Consider the following 13,100-nt stretch of genomic DNA (forward strand, 5'->3'; position numbering starts at 1 on the left):
CATTTCTCCACCAGCTGTCAGCATTTCTCTTACTTTTCTAAGGTCACATTACACTTAAGTAGCAAAATTGCTCTTTTCCTGATGCAAAGCACAAGCAATGCAGTAGGCGGCTGTTTGCAGACCCATTCAGTTTTCCCCAGCTGTACTGGCCCCTACATCCATGCCGGCTGCCTGCATTTCTGGAATATTATAGATGTTAACAGAGTCAGGCCTGAAGGAATCACTGAGCTGTGTGCATCAGATAAAATTCCCATTGCTGGGAACAAGAGTGCCTTGTTGTGTTACAGTGCTGACTCCAGGGGAACAGATAATTTCATCCACTATCATCTGGAATGCAGCAGAGTCTGGGACCCCTGCCCTATGTTTTTCAAGTAACACAAATATTTGTTCCCCTCCACAAATCAGAGCTTTCCCACCCTTTCTCTTCAGTCATTTCCAAATTTCAGCCAAAAGCCACTGCCTCCAATTTTTTCCTTCCCATTTTGCTGCCCTGTCAGGGATCAGCTGAGGTCCTGCAGCTATGGCCAGCATTCCCAGGACTCCACAGAGCAACAGCCCACAGGGCTGGAAATTTCTCTTATCAAGAGCAACCCTGGCACTTCAGCAGGGTTTTTAGACCCCAGCAGGGAGCTGTGCTTTTTCCACTAACACACTGCTCGCTGGAGGATTTCTGTGCGTTGCACTGTCGGCAGAGATTCCCTGCAGCGACAGGCTGATTGTTATTAACAGCCACTACAGGAGGAAGCTGGGACACAAAGAAATTATGAAACTGGTTTCCAGAACAGTGGCTGAGCAGCTCTCAGTACGACCCCCCCCCATCTCAAGTGCATTCAAAAAGTCATGCATTTCCCACGTGCTAGCCTGAAGATGCCCATTCAGCAGAAACATCAGCCCATGTCCCCCTTCCTCCTCGCTTCATCTCCCTCAGCTCTTGCGTGCTTCTGAATAAAACATAACTCCTATTTCATAATTAACCAAAAACTCCTGACGGAGAGAGAAAATTCCCCTTGCTTGGCAGGACCTGCCTGGGTCTCCGCTGCCCTTGAGGACCTAGGCGTCCGCTCACGGCAGCATCTGCCAGGTAAGGCTAGCCACGAGCTCACATCCTCCACAAAAAGAGCATCCCAAAGCCTGCCTCTGCTCTGTAGGAACCCATCAGGTTCCTACAGGAACATCCCAGGAAGTCCTGGGATGCTTCACTTAAATCAACAGGCTGAAGACTGGCCACAGCTCAGCTGAGATGCTCTGTTCCATTTTGATGGGGGTTTCTAGTCCTCTGCTCAACTTTGAGATAGACTGACAAAATCAGAGAGCGATTTAGGTGACTTTCTGGAGAGCATGTGGTTTAAAAAGAAAAACAGCCCCAAACAGACAAAGAAAACCTTAGGCTAGACCAGGAAAACCACCTGGGCTGCGCACATCTTCGCTCCTCAACCATTTCAGCAGGAGATTCTAGAGGGGTAACCCACGACTTACAATCCAGAGGGACCTCAATGGTGCTGACGAGGTGATGAAGGCAGAGAGCGAATGCTATTCCTGCGCGGGTGAGGTGGTGTCTTTGCATGACCATTTTGGATGTCTGGGCAGCGTTAGGACCTCAGTCACGTCCCCCGAGGCGAGCAGACCAGCGGCACGTGCCGACAGATCCTCAGCTGCAAAACAAACACAAACCCAGCGGTCACCGAGCCCTTTACAACCCCATTTCTGTCATCTTCCTTTTTGGCAACTGTGGAGAGAGACTGTTCCCGATCTAAAAATATTTGTGCAGAGGGACGGGGGTGTGAGTAGTGCCACAAATAGTTTCCAGGCTTTGGTGACCCAGGTACCAGCCTGTGGTCACAGTCCTCCCAACCCCTGGGTTGTTCTGCTGGCAGAAAATCAGCCTTATGGGATGATTTGTGCTGAGACCCTGGAGAGACCTATTGGATGGAAGGAAAAGGACCATGCTCTCCCCTGGGACTGATGGAAAGTTACTGAAAGTAACTGAATACAAAAGCAGCGAACAGTCTCCATAGGATAAAATAAAAAGGATTATTTGCTGTTAATAAAACAGCAATTCCATTTTATGCACAAAAAATACCTAACAAAATGCAACTGTTGTTGTTGTTTAAGCACAAGAAATACCTAACAAACATCCGCTCCCTCCCGCAGGGCACCGGGATGAGCTCTGCCTCCGTGTGCAGCCTGGCAATAGCAGGGAGCCAGCTCTGGAGACCCTCTCGTGTGCCAAAAAGCCTGTCACTGAGCGGGCACAGCTCTAGAAGGAGTTGGGACACGGTGGGATCTTTCCCACCTGGTCTCTAAATGAGCCTGTTTCCAACTGGGCTCCAGCTGTTTCCCTCCCCAGCCAGTCCCTGGTGCCAGATGTGCAGCATGCTGCTGGGCTCCCAAAGGCACCCATCCAAACCACCTGGGGACCATCAGCTTATCGCTGGCATTTTCCATACACGCGACCTTTGATTTTGCTGTTAATAAACCCACAGACTAAACGCAGATAAAAAAAAAAAAAAAAAAAAAAAAAAAAAAAAAAAAAAAGAGCAAAAAGGAGGATAAATGATCTCGTCTGGTCTATAAAAGCCCCCTTGGAAAGGCTGCTGTGGTGCAGAGGTGGCATCACGGCTGAGTTACAACTCTCTAATAGAGTTATAAAAAGGGCATCAGCCGTGCCGACAGCTCTCTTGGCTAAGAACAAAAATAACGCCAGGGCAGCAAACAGTGGAAAATCCCCAGCCTCGCTCCGTGCCGCTCCTCCCCGGCCCTCGCGCAGGCTTTCGCCCAGGTGGGATGTCGCCAGGCAGGGGGGCAGCACGGAGAGGCCATTTGGCAAGCCAGGACAGCCCCTTTTCATGAAATATAAATCACCGGCTGCAGCTTTGGATGCTGCTACCCCTTCAGCTGTTCCTGAGCCTGGGACGAAGCAAGTGTGGGAGGGAGGGGAGGGGGATGCAGCACGACAGACAAAACCCGGCGAGTGCGGGGCTGCCAGGGGGCTCCGGGAACTGCAGGGAATGCTGCTGGAGCCGGCGAGGAGCAGATGTCGTGGAAAATAAAGAGCCCTGACACATGGCCCGGGAAGCTCTCCTGAACCCCAGACAAGCTCAAAGCCAGCGCAAAAGAACCTTTAAGGATACTTTTCCCTGTTACCCTTGTGGGGAACAAGATGTGCTTAATGGTTTCTCCATCCAGGTCCGATTCCTTGCTCTTGGGCTGAACCCTGAAGGAACTCACTGTCCCAGCGTGTCCCAGTTACACCAGATGACAGATTGTAGGTTGTGAAGGGGCTTGGAGGGGAGCGTTGCTTTGATCTTTTTTTTGCTCATTCTAAGGACTTTTCCAATCCAGCTGTTGCAATAAAAATAGTTGAAGGACAGAATAATTATAGGACTGGGCCAGTAATTAAAATCATGTCCAGGACTTCTGCAGTCCTGTGATCAGGTCATGCTGAACAAAGCTTTTCAAATTACTTCTTTAGCTTTCTGTCTGAGCGAAGACATCATTTTGATCTGTAGCCTTCATTTTTTAAAGCGGTTCATTTCTCCAGTTACAGCTTAAAATGAGTAATGGATCAGCTGGTTTTATGCCTTTCTGTTCCCGAGCACAAGTCTGAGTTAGGAACTGAATCAGCCAGTACTGCAACCTGAGGTGTAGCGAGGTGAATATTTCTGGTTGTCCTTACTGTGCTCGCCTACTGACGCTTCACATCACCGACACAAAATGCATTAAACCCCTTTTCATTCACAGATGTAGTATGGGAGGGAAGGTGCAAGACAGCAGGCGTTTAAATAGTGCACATCCCTACATGCTGCTTGGAGCCTGAAAAGCAAAGAATATGTTGTTTTCTTTAGCCTGGGTACCAGTTAGCGTGAAAGAAGCGGCCGTGACACGGGGGAGTAGGTTCCTGGCACAGATGCTTGGGAGATATTTGCACAGACATGCATTTTGCATTAAATACAAAAAGGGCTGAGCCCAAACACTGTACAGTACACACAGAGTCATCTACACATCTAATTGATGCAAAAGAATATATCCTACCCGTCATCATGTGCACTGAGACTGGGAAAGTGAGGGCCGTGCCTATCAGGAAAAGATAAATTTGCAGGTAATTTTTGAGTTGCAAAAGGGAGCAGCAGAGACACGGCAGCTCTGGACTGAAACCGCAGGCAGAGCTACATGGGAATGACCCAGTGCTTCCAGTGCCGGAGGACAGCTGGTACGGGATGGACGACCGCTTGTCCACGCGGAGCAGCACCGACCAAGAGCAAATAATAAAACCCACGACAGAGCACACACAAAATGCATCCCCGCCTTTAGAAGAGCGAGCGCCGGGCTCCTCCAGAGCGCCTTTGTCTCAGGGCAGATGTGGGTGCGACTCGCCCAGCCTCAGGAACAATCTGCTGCCGTGCCTGCGCGTGTAGGTGGGTCGTGGGGACGGGCAGTGCCGCGAGCCCCCAGCCATGCAGAACACAGCCCACATTGTCAGGGCTGCTCCGAGCCTGGGGACAGGGACATCTCCCCAGCACAGAGGGCTGGAGCTGCAGCAGGGGCAAGAAAGTGCTTATCTGGGGACGCTAACAGCCGTGAAGCTGGCTGATGTCTTCATCTGCTTCCAAGTCTGACTCAACCTGAAATAGCCTACGCAAAGGGGCAGCTGAGACTGCTTCTTCCCAGGCTGAGCATTTCTTAATCATTGCTCCTGACCCCATTGTGCAAGACAGAAAAGATCTGACTCCTGCCCAAAGAGGGGAACGAGCTCACAGCTGCGGGTGCCTGATGGGATGGCCAGAGCCATGGAGGCAGCCGGGCTGGGACTGGGGATGTTCAAGAAGCCTCTGAGCTGGCTGGGCTCAAAACTGACCTTAAACCTGGGCCCATAATGTTAAATGAAAACACACCACCGAGCAAAATCTCATACAAATAATTGCAAGACCATGATGCCGTCAAATAGGAATTTAACTACTTAAATGCCTTTCTCATCCAGTGTTAGTGCTTGGCAGGCTCAACAAAAGCCACGTCCCTGCTCTGCTTTTCCTCCAGCTACCAGGAAGACAGCAATGAGACAGACACAGATGCCTTTTCCCCTAAATACTTACCCAGAGTTCAGAAATGTTTTTCAGACTTGGTGCTTTCCAATTCCCCCATGACCTACTGCACCATCAGTTCTCACAGACTCTTACTCTGGGTTGAGAAATACATCCCAGACCTTGGCGCAGACCTCCCTCCAGATGCATCAGATACTTTTGTGAATACATTTTTCTCTGAAAAAAAATCACAAGTAACTCCAGGACAGGAACTTTAAAACCAGAAATTGCTCCTCTTGGCAAAATCCAACCAAATATCCACACAGCATGGGGTGCATCTGAAATCAAAAGGTGGATGTGCAACCTTAACTGCTCTGTTCGAAGCCTCCATCCTCTCTCCGAACAGGCACTGGAGGGAAAAAATTAAAGGCAAGGAAGGGACGGACACCTGGGGATGACTGAGAAACCCGTGATGGGATGGAAATACAGATGCTGGGACTCAATGGCAGCAGTGCCTGCCTCAGCTGAGGGCTGGGCAACCAGGATGGGAACTGGAGAGTTTGGAGAGGATTTGTGCTTTCTACAAATTAGCTATGGTTTTTATTCTTCTGCAGCAGTCAGGCCATATAAGCTTGAAAGAGAAAGAAGTTTCCAGAAGGAAACATCTTGCTGTGCATCAGACATCCTGCATTACAAAACATATGGGTAGAGGACCGTATCCTGGCATCGTGGGTTTTCTGCTCTATTTTCAAGGCAGAGAGTGATTTTGCAGCATTGTCAAATGCTTTCCAAATAAATCTGGATTTTCAAATGACAGTGCAGCAGGTAAGCAACTGCCCCAAGGGCTGGTGGAGTCAAGGTACAAAGGGTTAAGGGGTCTCGGATGCTCGTGTGGCCTGGCAGACCCAGCCTGGCCCCAGGAAGCCCCCCCTCCACACACAGCCAGCAAAGGCAAGCCCCCCACGACAGCCTCTCCCAAGGGATGCTGACGATCACAGCACCCACCAGGCGAGTGTGCCTGGATTACCTGCACAGCCATGTGGTGAATAGGAAGCCACTGAAACTACACCTGGCCCAAGTGCTGTTACAGGGTCATTGCCCTGCTCTGCTGTGAGTTTCACACTCAAGTTGCTCCTTATGTAAAGACACCGCTCACATACTAATAGTTAAATCAGAAAATCTATCCAAGCATTTTCCAAGCCACTCAAAATCTGCAGTGAAAGGGAGGAGAAAAAATAAAATTCAGCTTTTAAAATTCCTCCAGGTCCTTCTGCATCTCTTCAGAGCCCTGGTCCAGCATCAGGAGTGCTGGGGATGGTATCACTAGAGAAGAATTCCTCTGCAGGCACTGCTTCACAGCTCCCGGGGGATGCCCAGCCAGCACCACGGGCTGCCTACCAGCCTGGCAGAGCTGCAAACCTTTACAGTCCCACAGAAGAAACGTGGAGTCTCTATTTCTCCACGCACATGTCAATCTAACACGTCCATCGCTTCCTCCCTGCTGTGGGATGGGGGAAATCTCTCCTTTCCACAGATGGTGGTGAGCTGCACTAGCGAATGCTCACATCCCAACCCCAGAGCATCCCTGCTTCCCCCCCCCGCCCCGGCAAGCCAGAGCTCCCATCTGCTCAGTGCCAACAAGTTTCCCCGCTGGCTTTGAATGGCACAGCCGGGAGAGGGGGGGGGATTTTGCCTATGGCAGGCTCCCCGCGCCAGCAGAAAGCGGCTGGACGAGCTGCTGACATGCTCCGCTCATTAGCGGAACATGAACCACATGCCACGTAATCCGCTTGCTGCTTCCCCAGCCGGGCTCCGGGCTGCCCCTTCGGAGCTCCCCAGCTTCGCAGCGCTGGAGGGCTGATAACACAGGAAAATAGCTCCTCTTGCTGCAGAGATGCAACCGGCAGTGAGAACCCGCTCTGGGCCAAGGCTGCAGAAGCCAGGACCCCAATCCTGCCCAGGCTGATTTGGCCAAAACTCACCTCTTTGTCACAGTTCCCAAAGCCACATCCCTGCAAACCACAAGATGCGGGATGTCCTTCCCCAGCCCTGCTGCCCTTCATCCTGCCCTGGGGAAGCTGGGCAGAGCGCGAGGACTTTCCCTGGATGCACAGGTAACACTGGGGAAGGGCTGAAATTAATTTCCTTCTCAACAGCTTAATGAAATGAGACCTTCCAGAATAACGGTGGAAACAAATCCCTCCCCTGTAGCCCTGCTCCTGCAAAACGACCACGGGCATGAGCTCTCCGAGGCAGACGAGGGCTGCAGAGCAGGCACAGAAATGGTAAGCAAGGGGAATCTCTGGTTGAAGTTAAGTAAAATTAAATAATTCCGCAGTGAAGGATTGGCTTTAGTCAGCTCATTAGGTCCAGCAGGATGCTTTCAGCAGCAATTAGGCATCCATCCTTATTTACGGTTCTAAGAGGAACAGTAAAACTCGAGCAGCTAGTGTTCCCGAGAAGATTTCTGCAGCACCATTTAATGCGTTTCAGCCACTTAATTAATACTGATTGAATAGCACAGAGCAACATTCCACAAAGAGAAAACGCTTTTGGTTTCAGTTAATGAAAACATTGATTCAGAGGGTATATAGGTATGTGAATGTCTAACAGTGATTAAAAGCTTCATTTTGCTCCTGCTCTGTTCTGCTTCTCTGTCGCCTTTCCCCCACCATACGTAACACATCAGATAGGTTTACAGGTTGCTGACTCCCAGGTCATAAACCTACACCCCCTTTTTGTTGTTTGGGCAGTGATGGGCTGTTCTGTCACACCTGGCAAAAGCCACCACAGGGGTGCCAGCCGGCCCCGACACCCCATCCCAGGAACCGCTCCAAAGGGGTGAATCCCCATTGGGAACCACGCTGGGAGCCAGGACCCAGCCTGGCACATGAAACCTGTGTGATAAGGATGGAGATATCTGCACATCTTTTCACTTTCCCAGGACACAGACACGCACCAGTAAATTCTGTAGGTGCGGCTGCATCCCTGCAACGCGCCTAAGAAGCCATTCAAAGCAAATTTTGCATTCCAGCACAGAAGTCAGTAGAAAGAAGAACCAATCATGAAGAAGCAAAGAAACAATCGTGACGGCAAGACATCATCGTTTGGCATTTCCATCCCGAGGGATGGACTGTGCCCTTTCCCCGGGACAGCCAGCAGCGCGTGGGGAGGGCAGCGCTTCCCGCTTGCCTCTGTTTGGAAGAGAGAGAAGCGCTTTGTGCCTGTTCCTGAGCTTGGGTACAGCTTTCACAATTGTTCTGTGAAACAACTGCCAGAGCAAACACCAGCAAATTCATTTGCATCTTGTCTTCTCCCCCTTAAAAAATAATCATTCCCATCCCTTTAGCAGCTAACGCTTCAGACCTACGTAGCCTCTAATGGCAGGCAAGACGGAAAGTCAGGCTTGCCATGGGAAATGGGTCCTAGGCTGAGGTTATCGATGGTCTAGCGTCTATTGACAACCATTTTCTATACCTGCTATAACCCCAAAGGAGCTCCCAAACCCACCTTTGCTCCTGTCCCCTGAACAAAAAGACATTCTCAAAACATGACCTACAGCAGCAGGGGTTTGCAGAGACAGGCACTTCCAACACCACCACTGCCAACCCTCCGTAACATCTCCAGGCAGACCAATTTGTTCAGGATAACCACCCATATAGTCCTCCTATTACATTTTCAGCACATCTTTAAGAAACGCATCTTCAAGCAACACACACGCTGGCTGTTTCTCACAGCCCCTGGTTCCTTGTCTCACTCCTCCACGGGATTTTTGCCGTATGCTGAGTTTTCCTTTCACTCCCTGCAGCTCTCCTGCCTCTCACGTGGGTGAGTTTTCAATCCCAAGCCCTGTGGGCTGTATGCATTTTAAAAGAAGTGAGCAAACAAACAGGCATTGAGCAAAAGTGCCGTAACATCACCAGGAACAAGGACGGCTTCCTAAAGTCACCCACCAGCACGTGCCAGGAAGAGCCGCGGCAGCATCCCTCCAACTCCACACGGGGCAACTCGTGGGAAGTGGGAATGAATCCCTCAATCCCCTGAACTTTAGAGCTGATGCTGGCAGTAAGGAGATTTATACTTTAGCTTGTCTCAAAAGCTATCAGCCAGCCAGAGCTCACCCGACCTTCCTCCAGCAGCAGCGGGGATCAGCCGCACCCGGGCTCTGATTTCAGAAATACTGAAAAAAAAAAACCCCAACCCAACAACAAAACAAAACAAAAAAAAACAAACACCAAAAAAAACCACAAAAAAAACCCAAAGAGAAAAGGGAAAATTGCACTTTCTGCTATTCAGAGCTGTGGCTGCACTTTGCAACGTTTGAGTACAGGCAGTGGTAACACTTTCAGGAGGTAATTCATTCCCGGGTAGAGCCATATATCGCTACTGAGAGCACGGCTAACTCCAGGGACAGACTCCTAATCTATCATGGTCATATCTTGATACTACATAAATGTGAATTAATTTATCATCCTGTCCTTCTGGTAATGTAAGGAAATACTGTCATTCTATTACCCAGAGGGACTCTGGTCCGGAGAGGTTAAGTGTTACCCCAAGGTCAGACAAAAGATATGGCATGTGTGGGAAATGAGCTGAGATCACCGGACTACTCAGTTTAATCAGAAAATACCACTTAACCTTTACAAACCAGTCACCATCAGAGAAAAAAAACTTAAATGGAAAAGCATGAAACTTTCATGGAAGACAATGATGCAGCCTTCACCAGCCGGCACATCACCCGCGAGCCCGTGCCGTGCCCCTGCGGCAGCTGGGAATTGGCCCCACGACAGCTGATCCGCAGGCTGCCGGAGCCGCTCCGGGGACCCGCGGGGCACCGGGTCACACCAGCCCCACTAATCAGCTTCCCACCCTCCTGGGGAGCTGCTTGTTTCCACATCTTTTCCTTTCATCAGCAAAAGCGAGACGCGAGTAAAAGAAAACAATCCATGGGAGTTATCCTTGGTAGAAAACAAAGGGGCTGCAGAGCATCGCTTCTGCGCGGGCTGCATCTTGGGCATGTCATGACGTTTAAGGATCATGGGGTGGGTTACAGCTAAGATGAAAACGCAATCATTTTTACTCATTATTTTGGGGGAAAAATATTTAACAACTCATCTTATAATGCAACCTATCTCGAAAAATACATGATCATTTACGTAATTAGTATGTTGCTTTATTTAAGAGGGACAAGGAAGGGAACCGGTATGAAAAATACGGATTAAAAAGGAAAGGAAAAAAATACAGGTGTGAAATTCTCAATGAGAAGCTTTAAAGGGCAGTTTTGGGGCACAGGACACACCGATAGCACCTGGGCTGGCAGCCTGTTTCAGTGCTGCAAGGGGACACTGCCTGGGAGCACTTCACCTGGCAGTGGGTGATGCTGGGGCTGGCCTGGGAGCTTCCCAGCCACCAATTTTGACACCAAAGCAAGAGTCCCAACAGCCAAACCCCAAAGCAGCTGTTGGGTGGTGCCCGTGAGGAACACTCTGGGCATCTTGGAGCAGCACCTACATCCCTACCCATGGCAGGGGGTTGGAACTAGATGATCTTTAAGGTCCCTTCCAACCCAAACCATTCTAGGATTCTATGTGCAAACCCAACCCAATGGTGATGCTGCCAAACCTCTCTGGCTAGAGAGGTGGAGACAACAGGGCACCAGTCCCCCACCCTCACAGCAAAGCTCCTTTCCAAGGCCATCCATCCCACGCTGCTGGGGGGAGGCACAACTGAGCTAACAACAAGGAGGGATGCCCAGCCTGTGAATGGTTAATGTCTGCCCCCCCGTCATATCCCTTAGCCACCCCTCCCAGGGACAGGGACGGCAGCATCTGTCCCCTGGTGATTAGCTAACTGCTAATCATGCAGAGCAATAGCTATAAACGGCAACTGTAGGACAGTTCATGCAGCAGCTGCTCTGGAAAAGCTGCCTTTCCCCTTCTGGCTCCTGCACGAGTCTGCTCTGCTGCCCTCCGCAAGGCACAACCCCGAGGAGGAGCGTGCGGACCTGGGAGTCTGCGGTAGGCTGAGCGTCTCTGATAAGGACAATAGATACAACACCCCAAGAGAAGCAAGAACACGTATTTCTTCAGTTGCACGGGGCAGGAGATGAGCTGGGTTGAATTCCTCAAGGGCACCAACCCTTCTTGCACTGCTTGAGCGCTGGTCATAACCTGCACCTCATCCATAGCGGTGACGTGCCTCGAGGTGCTCAGGAAGGCAGCTGTAGCGATGGGCAGAGCCACTTTGGGCAAAGCACCCCCATAACTGCCCTCCCACCACCCGAGGAGCCATCAGACACGGGAGGGTGCTGATGCTGACCCTTGTGCCTTGCACCGTGGCCCCGGCTCTGCCGGGCAGCCCGCAGCTCTCCACCCTGCGAGGTGTCAGGTGTGACATCCCAGCAGCAATGGCCTCCTGCGGCTGCTTCTCGCTCACGACAGCAAACAGCAGTGCCCCGGGCAGGAGCTGTGCCCCGGTCCCACCTGGGCAGCACTCGGGATGAGGTGCAGCAAGGGTCCGATAGCCACGAACTAGCCGAGCCTCCCAGGCGTGTGCTGCTGGCTGCAGTCAGTCCCCGTGGAGGAGACTGCAAGATGTGGCAGGGGACAGGCTGCCCAGGCAAGGTCCCCTCCCTCTGTGCTTTCCTTCAGCTAAAAAGCTCAAAAGTTCAGCAAGACGTTGAGTCTGCCTTTGGTGACGCGCAGGTCCTGGCTTGAAAAGGGTCTCACCGGGTCACACGAGCTGCCCTGCCCCTGCCCAGCCTCTCCCCTTCCCGTGCCAAGGGCTCTCCCAGAGCATCTCTCACACCCTCAAGCCACAACTAAATGGTGACTTTATTCAGCTGTGCCAAAGCCCCTCTTCAGGATGGGCCACACAAGCTGCCACCACTCTCTAGTGCGCGGTGCCAGGCAGGGTGAGCCGCCCTGCTCAGCTGCGCCCACGGATGTGATGCACGGGGGGGGGGGGGGCAGGGTTGTGCACACCCTGGCACCGCAGGAGGGTTTCCCTGGGCACAGAGGGATGAGTTTAGCCAAGCAAAAGGGCCTGATCCTCAGCGTGGGGGTGCCCAGGGATTAAAAGACCCCTTGGCTGCTCTCTTACACCAGGAACCCACGTTGGTAACTAAATGAATGGGAGTATTTTTGGTTTTGTCACACATAACTGGGGTCCTGCTTGCTTGTGATCACTAAACAGCCTGGGGGAAAAGCCATTAACCCTTACATTACCCTCTAACCCCTTCCCTGGGACCCCCAATGCCCTGATGAGCCCTTTGCCCAGCTGGAAAGCTTGCTTTCGGCCTCAGCAGGGTCCATACCACAGCCCAGAGTGGCCACCAGCATGGATGAGAGCTGCTGTGTCCCTGCCCAGAGCCAATGTCCCCAGCACTCTGGTTTCGGGGGCCGGGCAGGGGCAGTGCTGCCACAAGTGAACCCGGTGTGAAGCTGGGGAAGCAGCACAGGAGCATCTGCAGGGCAACAGGGCATCAGAGGGACCTGGGAGAGCCCTGGTCCTGCCTGCGCCCCTGCAAACGGAGACTAGTTTACAGGTTTTCCTTTCCAAACAATTCACCAAGATGTTTTATTTAGCAGATGGAGAAGAAAACAATTGCATCAGTAGAGACTGCCCTTGATTTTATTAAGCTGAACGCTCCCTCCATCAGGGAAATGCAGTTATCTCAGTAGCACAGCCAGAAGGAAGGTGAATACTTCTGGATGTTAGGGTAGAAAAGTAGAAGTACCCACTCTAGGGCAGCAGTCTTGAAGCTCTGGGGACATCGAGACCAGGCTGGGGACACACCTGGGCTCTTTCAAACCTGCTCACAGTCGTGGGTGCCCTTCAGGATGCACTGAACGGGCACAATTATTCAAGTGCTGAACATCCTCCATTGGAAATTATAGTATTCCAAGGTGGAGGAGGACTTGAGTGCAAAAGCTTTTATTTTCATGGGGTGGTGTAAGCCCAGAAGAAAAGCTGGGACAAGAGCTACCAGGAAGAGCAAGGGGCATTTTGCCCCTGAAAACAGGAGGCAGAAATGGCACTGAGGGCTGTGACCAGCTCTGAGGAGCTGATGGGCAGCATCAC

The 13,100-nt window shown here is 51.4% G+C and overlaps 1 protein-coding gene across 22 annotated transcripts in view; it reads right to left on the reverse strand.

The window, feature by feature from the left end:
- NFASC (neurofascin) overlaps positions 1 to 1,649 on the reverse strand; it is a 58,932-nt gene extending 57,283 nt beyond the window's left edge. For all 22 annotated transcript variants that reach the window (XM_040616637.1, XM_040616654.1, XM_040616648.1 and 19 more), the window contains exon 1: positions 1,477 to 1,649. In XM_040616637.1, the coding sequence (XP_040472571.1) occupies positions 1,477 to 1,570 (94 nt within the window). In that variant the 5' untranslated portion in view covers positions 1,571 to 1,649. The remainder of the gene's footprint in view (positions 1 to 1,476) is intronic.
- Between the last annotated feature and the right edge of the window lie 11,451 nt (positions 1,650 to 13,100).

The sequence above is a fragment of the Falco naumanni genome, chromosome 17, assembly GCF_017639655.2.
Source record: "Falco naumanni isolate bFalNau1 chromosome 17, bFalNau1.pat, whole genome shotgun sequence".
Classification (NCBI taxonomy): Eukaryota; Metazoa; Chordata; class Aves; order Falconiformes; family Falconidae; genus Falco; species Falco naumanni.